Below are 21,437 nucleotides of genomic sequence, written 5' to 3'. Positions count from 1 at the left end.
CCATAAAATAGATGGCTGCACGTCAATAAACTGTCACTAAACTTCAATAAAACTAAATATACCATATTTGGGGGTTGTAAAATTTTAAAAAACAAATTATGATGGATAATATCACATTTTTAGGAGTTAATATAGATGAAGTAAGCTGGACACTACATGTAAGTCATATAAAGAAAACATTAAAAAATGGAGTGCAATACTAAAGAGAACAAAATACATACTTACAAATATTAACTACAATTATTGTAGCCAACTTCAGTTGAAACATACATTGTTTATTGCATAAAAGTCTGGGGACATACATATAAAACAATCACACAACAATCATCATATTACACAAGAGAGTAATAAAGACAACTAATAGAATGGATTCTAGAGACCCAACAAATTATTCAAAAAATCACACATTGTAAAAGTAAAAGATCTTGTATAAAATACAACTGTTCAAATGATGTATAAAGTAAATAATAATATGCTTCCAGAAGTGGTCCAGAAGATGTTTCAGATGTGAAGCAGTAAATATGAACTAAGAGGGATTTATGTGTACTCAAAAGCAAAGGTATGAACACATGTAAAACAAATATGTACATCATATAAAGGAGTTCATCAATGGAATCATCTACAATTAGAAAATAAAATATGTAACACTTCATTATTTAAAAAAACATATATAAAACACTATTATGAATAAGTATAATAGTGAATTATGAATATCTACACTTAAAATGTTAATTGTATGTAACATATTTTATGTACTGTTTATTCTCACCTTTTCAGTCAAACTGTTGTGTTCATTTTAAAGTACACAAATGTGTATATTAACTCATGTACTTGACTGAAATAAAAGCACTAATCTGAAGTCTCTAATCTATAAATGTTAGAATCATATTAAAAAGATTGTGTTGCACACACAACAATGTCAGACATGTTATATGTGCTGATGTTGCTAGAAAATCAAAGTTAAAATCTTGACAGTTTATTTCAAATTCTGCAGTTTCATTTGCTGCTGCTGTTCTCACCAGCACACTAGTGTTTTAGTGAGATTGTAAAAACATACCTCGAGGTCGGATGGCTGCGGTGAACACGCCAGTGTCTCAGAGAGAAGCCAAGGAGCCAAGCTCACAGCTGCTGCAGGACGACGAATAATCCAATGATTTCTCCGGTAAGATATATATCACAATTTCCCCATCCAAAAACATGCTGGTTGACGTAGAGAAAACATGTTCGCTTGACCACTCTGTGTTAAAAACAAACAAAGAAACACCGGCTGTGTTTCGGTGCTAAAGACAGCTGCAATCCAACGCTTTCCACCAACAGCATTCTTCTTTATAATCTCCATTATTGAATGAACAAATTGCAAAAGATTCAGCAACACAGGTGTCCAAAATACTTTGTAATTGCGCGATGAAAAGAGACGACTTTTAGCCGTGTTTGGTGCTACGCTAATATGTCCCCTCCAACAGGTGACGTCACGCGTATGCGTCATCATTCCGCGACGTTTTTAACAAGTAACTCGAGAGAAATTTAAAGGGTAACATTATCACAATTTCAGAAGGGTTAAAACCAATAAAAATCAGTTCCCAATGGTTTATTTTATTTTTTGAAGCTTTTTTCAAAATGTTATCCATCATGGATTATCCCGGAAAAAGGTTTTAAAGTGCCTGATTTTCGCTATCTGTAAATCCACCGTCCATTTTCCTGTGACGTCACATATTGACGCCAATACAAACAAACATGGCGGATAGAACAGGAAGATATAGCGACATTAGCACGGATTCAGGCGTGGATTTCAGCAGATTCAACAGATTACGAATGTTTTGAAACGGATGGTTGGAGTGTGGAGGCAGATAGCGAAAGCGAAATTGAAGAAGAAACTGAAGCTATTGAGCGAATAGCTATTGAAGCTATTCGGCGATCGCCTTCTAACCAACGATTGCATCTTTTGACCACTGGACCAATTTAAATCCATCGATTGGTAAATGTTTGTTTGGCATAACATGTGGGTGGAGGGAAAGGCTGGAGGCAAATATAGCTACAAATGTACATACAGCTAGCCTAAATAGCATGTTAACATCGATTAGCTACCAGTCAGGCCGTGACCAAATATGTCCGATTAGCACATAAGTCAATAACATCAACAAAACTCACCTTTGTGATTTCGTAGACTTTATCGTTGGAAATGCATCTGCTTTGAGTGTCGCAGGATAGCCACACATCTCTGTGCCATGTCTGTCATAGCATCGCCGGTAAAATGTGCAGAACAAACAAGGGACTTTCGCATCTTTTGACCACTGGTGTACTTGAATCCGTCGATTGGTGTGTGTTTGTTTGGCATTAAATGTGGGTGGAGGGAAAGGCTGGATGCAAATATAGTTACAAATGAGTCATAACGATGCAATATGTACATACAGCTAGCCTAAATAGCATGTTAGCGTCGATTAGCACGCCATGCTAATCGATGCACACTCCACGTAAGTCACCTTTAATCCGTCCCTGTTCATGTTGTTACACCCTCCAACAACACACCGACGAGGCATGATGTCTCCAAGGTACGGAAAACAGTCGAAAAAACGGAAAATAACAGAGCTGATTTGACTTGGTGTGTGTAATGTGTTTGAAAAAATGGCGGATTGCTTCCCATTGTAACGTCACAGGTGAAAGGTCATTGCTCCGACAGCAAACAATTGAAAGGCGTTTAAATCGCCAAATTCACCCTTTTAGAGTTCCGAAATGGGTTAAAAAAACATATGGTCTTTTTTCTGCAACATCAAGGTATATATTGATGCTTACATAGGCCTGGTGATAATGTTCCCCTTTAAAATTGCAATTCAGTAAAGTAAAAAGGCCGTATTGGCATGTGTTGCAATGTTAATATTTCATCATTGATATGTAAACTATCAGACTGCGTGGTCGGTAGTAGTGGCTTTCAGTAGGCCTTTAAATTTAACAGTAGAAGATGAGAGGCACTACATACAACATCAAATATACATTCATATTAAACATGCTGTGTTTTTAAAGTACATTTAGCACAATCACTAAGTGTTTTTAAATCCCTGCAGCTTCCATGACTGTTACACACTTGTGTTTACTGTCCTGACACTTATGCCGGAACATCTTATCACACACAGTGCAACTAAATGGTTTTTCTCCAGTGTGTTCTCATGTGTGTGGTCATGACAAGCTTTGTGGAGAAATGCTTCTTGCAAACAGGGCAGATAAAAGGTTTCTCTCCAGTATGTGTTCTCCTGTGTGCGGTCATGTTAGGCTTCGTGGAGAAAGTCTTCTTACAAACAGATCAAGTCAAAGGTTTCTCTCCAGTATGTGTTCTCATGTGTGAGGACATGTTAGACTTTGTGGAGAAACTCTTCTTACAAACAGAACAAGTAAAAGGTTTCTCTCCAGTATGTGTTCTCATGTGTATGGAGATGTCAGGCTTTCTGGAGAAAGACTTCTTACAAACAGAGCAAGTAAAAGGTTTCTCTCCAGTATGTGTTCTCATGTGTGTGATCATATGTTGCGTTGTGGAGAAACGCTTCTTACAAACAGAGCAAGTCAAAGGTTTCTCTCCAGTATGTGTTTTAATGTGTGAGGACATGTTAGACTTTGTGGAGAAACTCTTTTTACAAACAGAACAAGTAAAAGGTTTCTCTCCAGTGTGTGTTCTCATGTGTATGGAGATGTCAGGCTTTCTGGAGAAACATTTCTTGCAAACAGAGCAAGTAAAAGGTTTTTCTCCAGAATGTGTTCTCATGTGTGTGACCATATTTTGCTTTGTGGAGAAACGCTTCTTACAAACAGAGCAAGTCAAAGGTTTCTCTCCAGTATGTGTTCTCATGTGTGAGGACATGTTAGACTTTCTGGAAAAATTCTTCTTACAAACAGAGCAAGTAAAAGGTTTCTCTCCAGTGTGTGTTCTCATGTGTCTGGTCATGGCAGGCTTAATGGAAAAACTCTTCTTACAGACAGAGCAAATAAAAGGTTTCTCTCCAGTATGTATTCTCATGTGTATTGTAATATAACTCTTGTGTCTAAATGATTTCCCACATTCAGAGCAGTCAAAGTGTTTGTTGTTAGTGTGATGTCTCGTATCACCTTTAGAGTCATTTTTACTCTCCAAAGGTTCTTGAATGTGGTCACTGTGATCAGAAGAGTCTGACATCATGTGGTCCATGTCTGACAGTGGAGCAAAGATGCTGTCTGGTTCTGACTTTATATGTTCACAATGCTCTCCATCAGCTTCTGTGATGTGTTGACTTACAAGCTCCGCCCCTCTGTTCTCCTCACTTTGACAGTGATGAAGCTGTAAGGACTGAGCTTCAGCTTCATCATTATCCTCCACCAACATTTGAAGCTGCTTCGACAGTTCCTCCTCTTCCTCTTTAATGTGGGAGGGGGTCTGTAGCTCCTTCTGTCCCACACTGGAGCTCCACTCCTGCTGCTTGGAGGGGATCTCTTCATGACTCTCTGCTGACACCTGCTGGACGTCTGCAGAACATAAAACACAAATGAGGTGTTACTGTATAGAAGTTTGCAGTATTCAAACTATTCACATGTGAGCTAGGCCAAACAGACAGTGCTGGGCAAGCGACCTGGAAAATGTAGTAAGCTAAGCTACAAGTTACTCCCAATTAAATGTAGCTAAGCTATCCTCAGAGAATTGTAGCAAGCTACACTACACGCTACACTGCAAAAGCAGCGTAAAAATACCCATCATCTCAAACAGGTAAATTCCCAAACAAAATGAAAATAGCTAAAATTGCACCAATTTATCAGAATGGAGACAAACACCAATTTACAAATTATAGACCTGTTTCTCTACTTCCACAATTTTCTAAAATCATGGAAAAACTGTCAGATTAGAGAGTTCCACAAACAAACATAAAATATTAGATGAGAACCAATATGGATACAGAGCTAATATTTCAACTTCGATGGCTGTAATAGAAAAGACAGAAGAAATGACCAATGCAATTGATAGTAAAAAAAAAAAATATGTGGCAGCAGTGTTTATTGATCCAACTAAAGCATTTCACACTATTAATCACAATATTTTAATCAAAAAACTATACTGGTATGGCATCAGAGGGTTGGTCTTAAACTGGATTAGAAGTTATTTAACCAACAGGAAACAATACGTGAAGCCGGGCGAACACACTTCTACAACACTAAATATATCCTGTGGTGTACCTCAAGGATCAAAACTAGGACCAACATGGTTCAAGCTTTATATAAATGACATTTGTAAAGTTATAAAATATTTAAAATTAGTATTTTTTGCGGATGATACAACAGTGTTTTGTTCAGGAGAGAACACACAGAAGATAATACAAATAATAACAGATGAAATGAACAAATTAAAAAGATGGTTTGACAAAAACAGACTATCATTGAATTTCAGTAAAACTAAAATAATGCTATTTGGTAAAAGTAGGAAAGAAGTGTCAAACACAAATACAAATAGACGGAATAGAAATTGAAAGAGTAAATGAAAGCAAATTTCTAGGTATAATGATTGATGATAAAATGAACTGAAAATCTCATGTAAAAAATTTACAACATAAAGTAGCAAGAAACACGGCAATAATGAATAAAACTAAACATGTTTTGGCCCAAAAATCACGTCATATTCTCTACTGCTCACTAGTGTTACCATATCTGAGTTACTGTGCAGAAAAATGGGGAAATGTTGTATGTGTGATGTATCATGTTGTATGCATGTATGTGTGATGTATCATGTTGTATGCTTGCATGTGTGATGTATCATGTTGTATGCATGCATGTGTGATGAATCATGTTGTATGTGTGATGTATCATGTTGTATGTGTGATGTATCATGTTGTATACATGCATGTGTGATGTATCATGTTGTATGCATGCATGTGTGATGTATCATGTTGTATGTGTGATGTATCATGTTGTATGCATGCATGTGTGATGTATCATGTTGTATGCTTGCATGTGTGATGTATCATGTTGTATGCATGCATGTGTGATGTATCATGTTGTATGCATGTATGTGTGATGTATCATGTTGTATGTGTGATGTATCATGTTGTATGCATGCATGTGTGATGTATCATGTTGTATACATGCATGTGTGATGTATCATGTTGTATGCATGCATGTGTGATGTATCATGTTGTATGTGTGATGTATCATGTTGTATGCATGCATGTGTGATGTATCATGTTGTATGCTTGCATGTGTGATGTATCATGTTGTATGCATGCATGTGTGATGTATCATGTTGTATGCATGTATGTGTGATGTATCATGTTGTATGTGTGATGTATCATGTTGTATGCATGCATGTGTGATGAATCATGTTGTATGTGTGATGTATTATGTTGTATGTGTGATGTATCATGTTGTATACATGCATGTGTGATGTATCATGTTGTATGCATGCATGTGTGATGTATCATGTTGTATGTGTGATGTATCATGTTGTATGTGTGATGTATCATGTTGTATACATGCATGTGTGATGTATCATGTTGTATGCATGCATGTGTGATGTATCATGTTGTATGTGTGATGTATCATGTTGTATGTGTGATGTATCATGTTGTATACATGCATGTGTGATGTATCATGTTGTATGCATGCATGTGTGATGTATCATGTTGTATACATGCATGTGTGATGTATCATGTTGTATGTGTGATGTATCATGTTGTATACAGGCATGTGTGATGTATCATGTTGTATGCATGCATGTGTGATGTATCATGTTGTATGCTTGCATGTGTGATGTATCATGTTGTATGCATGCATGTGTGATGTGTCATGTTGTATGCATGCATGTGTGATGTATCATGTTGTATACATGCATGTGTGATGTATCATGTTGTATGCATGCATGTGTGATGTATCATGTTGTATGCATGCATGTGTGATGTATCATGTTGTATGCATGTATGTGTGATGTATCATGTTGTATGTGTGATGTATCATGTTGTATGCATGCATGTGTGATGTATCATGTTGTATGTGTGATGTATCATGTTGTATGTGTGATGTATCATGTTGTATACATGCATGTGTGATGTATCATGTTGTATGCATGCATGTGTGATGTATCAAGTTGTATGTGTGATGTATCATGTTGTATGTGTGATGTATCATGTTGTATACATGCATGTGTGATGTATCATGTTGTATGCATGCATGTGTGATGTATCATGTTGTATACATGCATGTGTGATGTATCATGTTGTATGTGTGATGTATCATGTTGTATACAGGCATGTGTGATGTATCATGTTGTATACATGCATGTGTGATGTATCATGTTGTATGCATGCATGTGTGATGTATCATGTTGTATACAGGCATGTGTGATGTATCATGTTGTATGCATGCATGTGTGATGTATCATGTTGTATGCTTGCATGTGTGATGTATCATGTTGTATGCATGCATGTGTGATGTGTCATGTTGTATGCATGCATGTGTGATGTATCATGTTGTATACATGCATGTGTGATGTATCATGTTGTATGCATGCATGTGTGATGTATCATGTTGTATGCATGCATGTGTGATGTATCATGTTGTATGTGTGATGTATCATGTTGTATACATGCATGTGTGATGTATCATGTTGTACTTTAAGGTTTTACTACTTACGTATAAAATACTACACGGTCTAGCTCCATCCTATCTTGCCGATTGTATTGTACCATATGTCCCGGCAAGAAATCTGCGTTCAAAAGACTCCGGCTTATTAGTGATTCCCAAAGCCCAAAAAAATTCTGCGGGCTATAGAGCGTTTTCCGTTCGGGCTCCAGTACTCTGGAATGCCCTCCCGGTAACAGTTCGAGATGCCACCTCAGTAGAAGCATTTAAGTCTCACCTTAAAACTCATTTGTATACTCTAGCCTTTAAATAGACTCCCTTTTTAGACCAGTTGATCTGCTGTTTCTTTTCTTTCTCCTATGTCCCACTCTCCCTTGTGGAGGGGGTCCGGTCCGATCCGGTGGCCATGTACTGCTTGCCTGTGTATCGGCTGGGGACATCTCTGCGCTGCTGATCCGCCTCCGCTTGGGATGGTTTCCTGCTGGCTCCGCTGTGAACGGGACTCTCGCGACTGTGTTGGATCCATTGTGGATTGAACTTTCACAGTATCATGTTAGACCCGCTCGACATCCATTGCTTTCCTCCTCTCTAAGGTTCTCATAGTCATTATTGTCACCGACGTCCCACTGGGTCATTATTGTCACCGATGTCCCACTGGGTGTGAGTTTTCCTTGCCCTTATGTGGGCCTACCGAGGATGTCGTGGTGGTTTGTGCAGCCCTTTGAGACAGTAGTGATTTAGGGCTATATAAGTAAACATTGATTGATGATTGATATACATGCATGTGTGATGTATCATGTTGTATGCATGCATGTGTGATGTATCGTGTTGTATGTGTGATGTATCATGTTGTATACATGCATGTGTGATGTATCATGTTGTATACATGCATGTGTGATGTATCATGTTGTATGCATGCATGTGTGATGTATCATGTCGTATGCATGCATGTGTGATGTATCATGTTGTATGCATGCATGTGTGATGTATCATGTTGTATGCATGCATGTGTGATGTATCATGTTGTATGCATGCATGTGTGATGTATCATGTTATATGTGTGATGTATCATGTTGTATACATGCATGTGTGATGTATCATGTTGTATCCATGCATGTGTGATGTATCATGTATGTGTGATGTATCATGCTGTATACATGCATATGTGATGTATCATGTTGTATACATGCATGTGTGATGTATCATGTTGTATGCATGCATGTGTGATGTATCATGTTATATGTGTGATGTATCATGTGTTATCATGCATGTGTGATGTATCATGTTGTATACATGCATGTGTGATGTATCATGTATGTGTGATGTATGATGTTGTATACATAGATATGTGATGTATCATGTTGTATACATGCATGTGTGATGTATCATGTTGTATACATGCATGTGAGATGCATCATGTTGTATGCATGCATGTGTGATGTATCATGTTGTATGCATGCATGTGTGATGTATCATGTTGTATACATGCATGTGTGATGTATCATGTTGTATGTGTGATTTATCATGTTTTATACAGGCATGTGTGATGTATCATGTTGTATGCATGCATGTGTGATGTATCATGTTGTATGCATGCATGTGTGATGTATCATGTTGTATGCATAGATGTGTGATGTATCATGTTGTATGCATACATGTGAGATGTATCATGTTGTATGCATGCATGTGTGATGTATCATGTTGTATCCATGCATGTGTGATGTATCATGTATGTGTGATGTATCATGTTGTATACATGCATATGTGATGTATCATGTTGTATCCATGCATGTGTGATGTATCATGTTGTATACATGCATGTGTGATGTATCATGTTGTATCCATGCATGTGTGATGTATCATGTATGTGTGATGTATCATGTTGTATACATGCATATGTGATGTATCATGTTGTATACACGCATGTGTGATGTATCATGTTATATGTGTGATGTATCATGTTGTATACATGCATGTGTGATGTATCATGTTGTATACATGCATGTGTGATGTATCATGTATGTGTGATGTATCATGTTGTATACATGCATGTGTGATGTATCATGTTGTATACATGCATGTGATGTATCATGTTGTATGTGTGATGTATCATGTTGTATACATGCATGTGTGATGTATCATGTTGTATGTGTGATGTATCATGTTGTATACATAAATGTGTGATGTATCATGTTGTATCCATGCATGTGTGATGTATCATGTATGTGTGATGTATCAAGTTGTATACATGCATATGTGATGTATCATGTTGTATACATGCATGTGTGATGTATCATGTTGTATACATGCATGTGTGATGTATCATGTTGTATGCATGCATGTGTGATGTATCATGTTGTATGCATGCATGTGTGATGTATCATGTTGTATGCATGCATGTGTGATGTATAATGTTGTATGCATGCATGTGTGATGTATCATGTTTTATGCATGCATGTGTGATGTATCATGTTGTATGTGTGATGTATCATGTTGTATGCATGCATGTGTGATGTATCATGTTGTATGTGTGATGTATCATGTTGTATACATAAATGTGTGATGTATCATGTTGTATCCATGCATGTGTGATGTATCATGTATGTGTGATGTATCAAGTTGTATACATGCATATGTGATGTATCATGTTGTATACATGCATGTGTGATGTATCATGTTGTATACATGCATGTGTGATGTATCATGTTGTATGCATGCATGTGTGATGTATCATGTTGTATGCAAGCATGTGAGATGTATCATGTTGTATGTGTGATGTATCATGTTGTATGCATGTATGTGTGATGTATCATGTTGTATGCATGCATGTGTGATGTATAATGTTGTATGCATGCATGTGTGATGTATCATGTTGTATGCATGCATGTGTGATGTATCATGTTGTATGCATGCATGTGTGATGTATCATGTTGTATGCATGCATGTGTGATGTATCATGTTGTATGTGTGATGTATCATGTTATATGTGTGATGTATCATGTTATATGTGTGATGTATCATGTTGTATACATGCATGTGTGATGTATCATGTTGTATCCATGCATGTGTGATGTATCATGTATGTGTGATGTATCATGTTGTATCCATGCATGTGTGATGTATCATGTATGTGTGATGTATCATGTTGTATCCATGCATGTGTGATGTATCATGTATGTGTGATGTATCATGTTGTATCCATGCATGTGTGATGTATCATGTATGTGTGATGTATCATGTTGTATACATGCATATGTGATGTATCATGTTGTATACATGCATGTGTGATGTATCATGTTGTATGCATGCATGTGTGATGTATCAAGTTGTATGCATGCATGTGTGATGTATCATGTTATATGTGTGATGTATCATGTTGTATACATGCATGAGTGATGTATCATGTTGTATACATGCATGTGTGATGTATCATGTATGTGTGATGTATGATGTTGTATACATGCATATGTGATGTATCATGTTGTATACATGCATGTGTGATGTATCATGTTGTATACATGCATGTGAGATGTATCATGTTGTATACATGCATGTGTGATGTATCATGTTGTATGCATGCATGTGTGATGTATCATGTTGTATACATGCATGTGTGATGTATCATGTTGTATGTGTGATGTATCATGTTGTATACAGGCATGTGTGATGTATCATGTTGTATACATGCATGTGTGATATATCATGTATGCTTGCATGTGTGATGTATCATGTTGTATGCATGCATGTGTGATGTATCATGTTGTATGTGTGATGTATCATGTTGTATACATGCATGTGTGATGTATCATGTTGTATACATGCATGTGTGATGTATCATGTTGTATGCATGCATGTGTGATGTATCATGTTGTATGTGTGATGTATCATGTTGTATACATGCATGTGTGATGTATCATGTTGTATACATGCATGTGTGATGTATCATGTTGTATGCATGCATGTGTGATGTATCATGTCGTATGAATGCATGTGTGATGTATCATGTTGTATGCATGCATGTGTGATGTATCATGTTGTATGCATGCATGTGTGATGTATCATGTTGTATGCATGCATGTGTGATGTATCATGTTATATGTGTGATGTATCATGTTGTATACATGCATGTGTGATGTATCATGTTGTATCCATGCATGTGTGATGTATCATGTATGTGTGATGTATCATGCTGTATACATGCATATGTGATGTATCATGTTGTATACATGCATGTGTGATGTATCATGTTGTATGCATGCATGTGTGATGTATCATGTTGTATCCATGCATGTGTGATGTATCATGTTGTATACATGCATGTGTGATGTATCAAGTTGTATCCATGCATGTGTGATGTATCATGTATGTGTGATGTATCATGTTGTATACATGCATATGTGATGTATCATGTTGTATACACGCATGTGTGATGTATCATGTTGTATGCATGCATGTGTGATGTATCATGTTGTATCCATGCATGTGTGATGTATCATGTATGTGTGATGTATCATGTTGTATACATGCATATGTGATGTATCATGTTGTATACACGCATGTGTGATGTATCATGTTGTATGCATGCATGTGTGATGTATCATGTTGTATGCATGCATGTGTGATGTATCATGTTATATGTGTGATGTAGCATGTTGTATACATGCATGTGTGATGTATCATGTTGTATACATGCATGCGTGATGTATCATGTATGTGTGATGTATCATGTTGTATACATGCATGTGATGTATTATGTTGTATGTGTGATGTATCACGTTGTATACATGCATGTGTGATGTATCATGTTGAATGTGTGATGTATCATGTTATATGCATGCATGTGTGATGTATCATGTTGTATGTGTGATGTATCATGTTGTATACATAAATGTGTGATGTATCGTGTTGTATCAATGCATGTGTGATGTATCATGTATGTGTGATGTATCATGTTGTATACATGCATATGTGATGTATCATGTTGTATACAGGCATGTGTGATGTATCATGTTGTATGCATGCATGTGTGATGTATCATGTTGTATCTATGCATGTGTGATGTATCATGTTGTATGCATGCATGTGTGATGTATCATGTTGTATGCATGCATGTGTGATGTTTCATGTTGTATGCATGCATGTGTGATGTATCATGTTGTATGCATGCATGTGTGATGTATCATGTTGTATGTGTGATGTATCATGTTGTATACATGCATGTGTGATGTATCATGTTGTATGCATGCATGTGTGATGTATCATGTTGTATGTGTGATGTATCATGTTGTATACATGCATGTGTGATGTATCATGTTGTATGCATGCATGTGTGATGTATCATGTTGTATGCATGCATGTGTGATGTATCACGTTGTATGTGTGATGTTCCATGTTGTATACATGCATGTGTGATGTATCATGTTGTATACATGCATGTGTGATGTATCATGTTGTATACATGCATGTGTGATGTATCATGTTGTATGTGTGATGTATCATGTTGTATACATGCATGTGTGATGTATCATGTTGTATACATGCATGTGAGATGTATCATGTTGTATGCATGCATGTGTGATGTATCATGATGTATGCATGCATGTGTGATGTATCATGTTGTATACATGCATGTGTGATGTATCATGTTGTATGCTTGCATTTGTGATGTATCATGTTGTATGCATGCATGTGTGATGTATCATGTTGTATGCATGCATGTGTGATGTATCATGTTGTATGCATGCATGTGTGATGTATCATGTTGTATGCTTGCATGTGTGATGTATCATGTTGTATGGTTGCATGTGTGATGTATCATGTTGTATGCATGCATGTGTGATGTATCATGTTGTATGCATACATGTGTGATGTATCATGTTGTATGCTTGCATGTGTGATGTATCATGTTGTATGCTTGCTTGTGTGATGTATCATGTTGTATGTGTGATGTATCATGTTGTATGCATGCATGTGTGATGTATCATGTTGTATGTGTGATGTATCATGTTGTATGCATGCATGTGTGATGTATCATGTTGTATACATGCATGTGTGATGTATCATGTTGTATGCATGCATGTAAGATGTATCATGTTGTATGCATGCATGTGTGATGTATCATGTTGTATGCTTGCATGTGTGATGTATCATGTTGTATGGTTGCATGTGTGATGTATCATGTTGTATGCATGCATGTGTGATGTATCATGTTGTATGCATACATGTGTGATGTATCATGTTGTATGCTTGCATGTGTGATGTATCATGTTGTATGCTTGCTTGTGTGATGTATCATGTTGTATGCATGCATGTGTGATGTATCATGTTGTATGCATGAATGTGTGATGTATCATGTTGTATGTGTGATGTATCATATTGTATACATGCATGTGTGATGCATCATGTTGTATACATGCATGTGTGATGTATCATGTTGTATGTGTGATGTATCATGTTGTATACATGCATGTGTGATGTATCATGTTGTATGCATGCATGTGTGATGTATCATGTTGTATGCATGTATGTGTGATGTATCATGTTGTATGTGTGATGTATCATGTTGTATGCATGCATGTGTGATGTATCATGTTGTATGTGTGATGTATCATGTTGTATGTGTGATGTATCATGTTGTATACATGCATGTGTGATGTATAATGTTGTATGCATGCATGTGTGATGTATCATGTTGTATGTGTGATGTATCATGTTGTATGTGTGATGTATCATGTTGTATACATGCATGTGTGATGTATCATGTTGTATGCATGCATGTGTGATGTATCATGTTGTATACATGCATGTGTGATGTAACATGTTGTATGTGTGATGTATCATGTTTTATACAGGCATGTGTGATGTATCATGTTGTATGCATGCATGTGTGATGTATCATGTTGTATGCTTGCATGTGTGATGTATCATGTTGTATGCATGCATGTGTGATGTGTCATGTTGTATGCATGCATGTGTGATGTATCATGTTGTATACATGCATGTGTGATGTATCATGTTGTATGCATGCATGTGTGATGTATCATGTTGTATGCATGCATGTGTGATGTATCATGTTGTTTGCATGTATGTGTGATAAATCATGTTGTATGTGTGATGTATCATGTTGTATGCATGCATGTGTGATGTATCATGTTGTATACATGCATGTGTGATGTATCATGTTGTATGCATGCATGTGTGATGTATCATGTTGTATGTGTGATGTATCATGTTGTATGCATGCATGTGTGATGTATCATGTTGTATGTGTGATGTATCATGTTGTATACATAAATGTGTGATGTATCATGTTGTATCCATGCATGTGTGATGTATCATGTATGTGTGATGTATCAAGTTGTATACATGCATATGTGATGTATCATGTTGTATACATGCATGTGTGATGTATCATGTTGTATACATGCATGTGTGATGTATCATGTTGTATGCATGCATGTGTGATGTATCATGTTGTATGCATGCATGTGAGATGTATCATGTTGTATGTGTGATGTATCATGTTGTATGCATGTATGTGTGATGTATCATGTTGTATGCATGCATGTGTGATGTATAATGTTGTATGCATGCATGTGTGATGTATCATGTTGTATGCATACATGTGTGATGTATCATGTTGTATGCATGCATGTGTGATGTATCATGTTGTATGCATGCATGTGTGATGTATCATGTTGTATGCATGCATGTGTGATGTATCATGTTATATGTGTGATGTATCATGTTATATGTGTGATGTATCATGTTGTATACATGCATGTGTAATGTATCATGTTGTATCCATGCATGTGTGATGTATCATGTATGTGTGATGTATCATGTTGTATGCATGCATGTGTGATGTATAATGTTGTATGCATGCATGTGTGATGTATCATGTTGTATGCATGCATGTGTGATGTATCATGTTGTATGCATGCATGTGTGATGTATCATGTTGTATGCATGCATGTGTGATGTATCATGTTATATGTGTGATGTATCATGTTATATGTGTGATGTATCATGTTGTATACATGCATGTGTGATGTATCATGTTGTATCCATGCATGTGTGATGTATCATGTATGTGTGATGTATCATGTTGTATCCATGCATGTGTGATGTATCATGTATGTGTGATGTATCATGTTGTATCCATGCATGTGTGATGTATCATGTATGTGTGATGTATCATGTTGTATCCATGCATGTGTGATGTATCATGTATGTGTGATGTATCATGTTGTATACATGCATATGTGATGTATCATGTTGTATACATGCATGTGTGATGTATCATGTTGTATGCATGCATGTGTGATGTATCAAGTTGTATGCATGCATGTGTGATGTATCATGTTATATGTGTGATGTATCATGTTGTATACATGCATGAGTGATGTATCATGTTGTATACATGCATGTGTGATGTATCATGTATGTGTGATGTATGATGTTGTATACATGCATATGTGATGTATCATGTTGTATACATGCATGTGTGATGTATCATGTTGTATACATGCATGTGAGATGTATCATGTTGTATACATGCATGTGTGATGTATCATGTTGTATGCATGCATGTGTGATGTATCATGTTGTATACATGCATGTGTGATGTATCATGTTGTATGTGTGATGTATCATGTTGTATACAGGCATGTGTGATGTATCATGTTGTATACATGCATGTGTGATGTATCATGTATGCTTGCATGTGTGATGTATCATGTTGTATGCATGCATGTGTGATGTATCATGTTGTATGTGTGATGTATCATGTTGTATACATGCATGTGTGATGTATCATGTTGTATACATGCATGTGTGATGTATCATGTTGTATGCATGCATGTGTGATGTATCATGTTGTATGTGTGATGTATCATGTTGTATACATGCATGTGTGATGTATCATGTTGTATACATGCATGTGTGATGTATCATGTTGTATGCATGCATGTGTGATGTATCATGTCGTATGCATGCATGTGTGATGTATCATGTTGTATGCATGCATGTGTGATGTATCATGTTGTATGCATGCATGTGTGATGTATCATGTTGTATGCATGCATGTGTGATGTATCATGTTATATGTGTGATGTATCATGTTGTATACATGCATGTGTGATGTATCATGTTGTATCCATGCATGTGTGATGTATCATGTATGTGTGATGTATCATGCTGTATACATGCATATGTGATGTATCATGTTGTATACATGCATGTGTGATGTATCATGTTGTATGCATGCATGTGTGATGTATCATGTTGTATCCATGCATGTGTGATGTATCATGTTGTATACATGCATGTGTGATGTATCAAGTTGTATCCATGCATGTGTGATGTATCATGTATGTGTGATGTATCATGTTGTATACATGCATATGTGATGTATCATGTTGTATACACTCATGTGTGATGTATCATGTTGTATGCATGCATGTGTGATGTATCATGTTGTATCCATGCATGTGTGATGTATCATGTATGTGTGATGTATCATGTTGTATACATGCATATGTGATGTATCATGTTGTATACACGCATGTGTGATGTATCATGTTGTATGCATGCATGTGTGATGTATCATGTTGTATGCATGCATGTGTGATGTATCATGTTATATGTGTGATGTAGCATGTTGTATACATGCATGTGTGATGTATCATGTTGTATACATGCATGTGTGATGTATCATGTATGTGTGATGTATCATGTTGTATACATGCATGTGATGTATCATGTTGTATGTGTGATGTATCACGTTGTATACATGCATGTGTGATGTATCATGTTGAATGTGTGATGTATCATATTATATGCATGCATGTGTGATGTATCATGTTGTATGTGTGATGTATCATGTTGTATACATAAATGTGTGATGTATCGTGTTGTATCAATGCATGTGTGATGTATCATGTATGTGTGATGTATCATGTTGTATACATGCATATGTGATGTATCATGTTGTATACATGCATGTGTGATGTATCATGTTGTATGCATGCATGTGTGATGTATCATGTTGTATCTATGCATGTGTGATGTATCATGTTGTATGCATGCATGTGTGATGTATCATGTTGTATGCATGCATGTGTGATGTTTCATGTTGTATGCATGCATGTGTGATGTATCATGTTGTATGCATGCATGTGTGATGTATCATGTTGTATGTGTGATGTATCATGTTGTATACATGCATGTGTGATGTATCATGTTGTATGCATGCATGTGTGATGTATCATGTTGTATGTGTGATGTATCATGTTGTATACATGCATGTGTGATGTATCATGTTGTATGCATGCATGTGTGATGTATCATGTTGTATGCATGCATGTGTGATGTATCACGTTGTATGTGTGATGTTCCATGTTGTATACATGCATGTGTGATGTATCATGTTGTATACATGCATGTGTGATGTATCATGTTGTATACATGCATGTGTGATGTATCATGTTGTATGTGTGATGTATCATGTTGTATACATGCATGTGTGATGTATCATGTTGTATACATGCATGTGAGATGTATCATGTTGTATACATGCATGTGTGATGTATCATGTATGTGTGATGTATGATGTTGTATACATGCATATGTGATGTATCATGTTGTATACATGCATGTGTGATGTATCAAGTTGTATGCATGCATGTGTGATGTATCATGTTATATGTGTGATGTATCATGTTGTATACATGCATGAGTGATGTATCATGTTGTATACATGCATGTGTGATGTATCATGTATGTGTGATGTATGATGTTGTATACATGCATATGTGATGTATCATGTTGTATACATGCATGTGTGATGTATCATGTTGTATACATGCATGTGAGATGTATCATGTTGTATACATGCATGTGTGATGTATCATGTTGTATGCATGCATGTGTGATGTATCATGTTGTATACATGCATGTGTGATGTATCATGTTGTATGTGTGATGTATCATGTTGTATACAGGCATGTGTGATGTATCATGTTGTATACATGCATGTGTGATGTATCATGTATGCTTGCATGTGTGATGTATCATGTTGTATGCATGCATGTGTGATGTATCATGTTGTATGTGTGATGTATCATGTTGTATACATGCATGTGTGATGTATCATGTTGTATACATGCATGTGTGATGTATCATGTTGTATGCATGCATGTGTGATGTATCATGTTGTATGTGTGATGTATCATGTTGTATACATGCATGTGTGATGTATCATGTTGTATACATGCATGTGTGATGTATCATGTTGTATGCATGCATGTGTGATGTATCATGTCGTATGCATGCATGTGTGATGTATCATGTTGTATGCATGCATGTGTGATGTATCATGTTGTATGCATGCATGTGTGATGTATCATGTTGTATGCATGAATGTGTGATGTATCATGTTATATGTGTGATGTATCATGTTGTATACATGCATGTGTGATGTATCATGTTGTATCCATGCATGTGTGATGTATCATGTATGTGTGATGTATCATGCTGTATACATGCATATGTGATGTATCATGTTGTATACATGCATGTGTGATGTATCATGTTGTATGCATGCATGTGTGATGTATCATGTTGTATCCATGCATGTGTGATGTATCATGTTGTATACATGCATGTGTGATGTATCAAGTTGTATCCATGCATGTGTGATGTATCATGTATGTGTGATGTATCATGTTTTATACATGCATATGTGATGTATCATGTTGTATACACGCATGTGTGATGTATCATGTTGTATGCATGCATGTGTGATGTATCATGTTGTATCCATGCATGTGTGATGTATCATGTATGTGTGATGTACCATGTTGTATACATGCATATGTGATGTATCATGTTGTATACACGCATGTGTGATGTATCATGTTGTATGCATGCATGTGTGATGTATCATGTTGTATGCATGCATGTGTGATGTATCATGTTATATGTGTGATGTAGCATGTTGTATACATGCATGTGTGATGTATCATGTTGTATACATGCATGTGTGATGTATCATGTATGTGTGATGTATCATGTTGTATACATGCATGTGATGTATCATGTTGTATGTGTGATGTATCACGTTGTATACATGCATGTGTGATGTATCATGTTGAATGTGTGATGTATCATATTATATGCATGCATGTGTGATGTATCATGTTGTATGTGTGATGTATCATGTTGTATACATAAATGTGTGATGTATCGTGTTGTATCAATGCATGTGTGATGTATCATGTATGTGTGATGTATCATGTTGTATACATGCATATGTGATGTATCATGTTGTATACATGCATGTGTGATGTATCATGTTGTATGCATGCATGTGTGATGTATCATGTTGTATCTATGCATGTGTGATGTATCATGTTGTATGCATGCATGTGTGATGTATCATGTTGTATGCATGCATGTGTGATGTTTCATGTTGTATGCATGCATGTGTGATGTATCATGTTGTATGCATGCATGTGTGATGTATCATGTTGTATGTGTGATGTATCATGTTGTATACATGCATGTGTGATGTATCATGTTGTATGCATGCATGTGTGATGTATCATGTTGTATGTGTGATGTATCATGTTGTATACATGCATGTGTGATGTATCATGTTGTATGCATGCATGTGTGATGTATCATGTTGTATGCATGCATGTGTGATGTATCACGTTGTATGTGTGATGTTCCATGTTGTATACATGCATGTGTGATGTATCATGTTGTATACATGCATGTGTGATGTATCATGTTGTATACATGCATGTGTGATGTACATGTTGTATGTGTGATGTATCATGTTGTATACATGCATGTGTGATGTATCATGTTGTATACATGCATGTGAGATGTATCATGTTGTATGCATGCATGTGTGATGTATCATGATGTATGCATGCATGTGTGATGTATCATGTTGTATACATGCATGTGTGATGTATCATGTTGTATGCTTGCATTTGTGATGTATCATGTTGTATGCATGCATGTGTGATGTATCATGTTGTATGCATGCATGTGTGATGTATCATGTTGTATGCATGCATGTGTGATGTATCATGTTGTATGCTTGCATGTGTGATGTATCATGTTGTATGGTTGCATGTGTGATGTATCATGTTGTATGCATGCATGTGTGATGTATCATGTTGTATGCATACATGTGTGATGTATCATGTTGTATGCTTGCATGTGTGATGTATCATGTTGTATGCTTGCTTGTGTGATGTATCATGTTGTATGTGTGATGTATCATGTTGTATGCATGCATGTGTGATGTATCATGTTGTATGTGTGATGTATCATGTTGTATGCATGCATGTGTGATGTATCATGTTGTATACATGCATGTGTGATGTATCATGTTGTATGCATGCATGTGTGATGTATCATGTTGTATGCATGCATGTGTGATGTATCATGTTGTATGCTTGCATGTGTGATGTATCATGTTGTATGGTTGCATGTGTGATGTATCATGTTGTATGCATGCATGTGTGATGTATCATGTTGTATGCATGCATGTGTGATGTATCATGTTGTATGCATAGATGTGTGATGTATCATGTTGTATGCATACATGTGAGATGTATCATGTTGTATGCATGCATGTGTGATGTATCATGTTGTATCCATGCATGTGTGATGTATCATGTATGTGTGATGTATCATGTTGTATACATGCATATGTGATGTATCATGTTGTATCCATGCATGTGTGATGTATCATGTTGTATACATGCATGTGTGATGTATCATGTTGTATCCATGCATGTGTGATGTATCATGTATGTGTGATGTATCATGTTGTA

General features: G+C 36.3%; 3 protein-coding genes across 5 annotated transcripts in view; 1 reads left to right on the top strand and 2 right to left on the bottom strand.

The window, feature by feature from the left end:
* The window catches only part of LOC133546787 (gastrula zinc finger protein XlCGF57.1-like), a 297,001-nt gene that overhangs the window by 51,447 nt on the left and 224,117 nt on the right, over positions 1-21,437 (bottom strand). The gene's annotated exons all lie outside the window — the stretch shown is intronic.
* Positions 1-21,437, top strand: part of LOC133546790 (zinc finger protein 391-like) — a 277,556-nt gene that overhangs the window by 116,307 nt on the left and 139,812 nt on the right. The window lies entirely within an intron of this gene.
* The window catches only part of LOC133546799 (gastrula zinc finger protein XlCGF57.1-like), a 60,902-nt gene continuing 39,719 nt past the window's right edge, over positions 255-21,437 (bottom strand). The window contains exon 3 of the mRNA XM_061892628.1: positions 255-4,485. Coding sequence (XP_061748612.1) covers positions 3,296-4,485 — 1,190 coding nt within the window. The 3' untranslated portion in view covers positions 255-3,295. The remainder of the gene's footprint in view (positions 4,486-21,437) is intronic.

This window comes from Nerophis ophidion, unplaced genomic scaffold (genome assembly GCF_033978795.1).
Source record: "Nerophis ophidion isolate RoL-2023_Sa unplaced genomic scaffold, RoL_Noph_v1.0 HiC_scaffold_43, whole genome shotgun sequence".
In the NCBI taxonomy this organism is placed as follows: Eukaryota; Metazoa; Chordata; class Actinopteri; order Syngnathiformes; family Syngnathidae; genus Nerophis; species Nerophis ophidion.
This window is presented reverse-complemented; position numbering and strand designations above follow the sequence as displayed.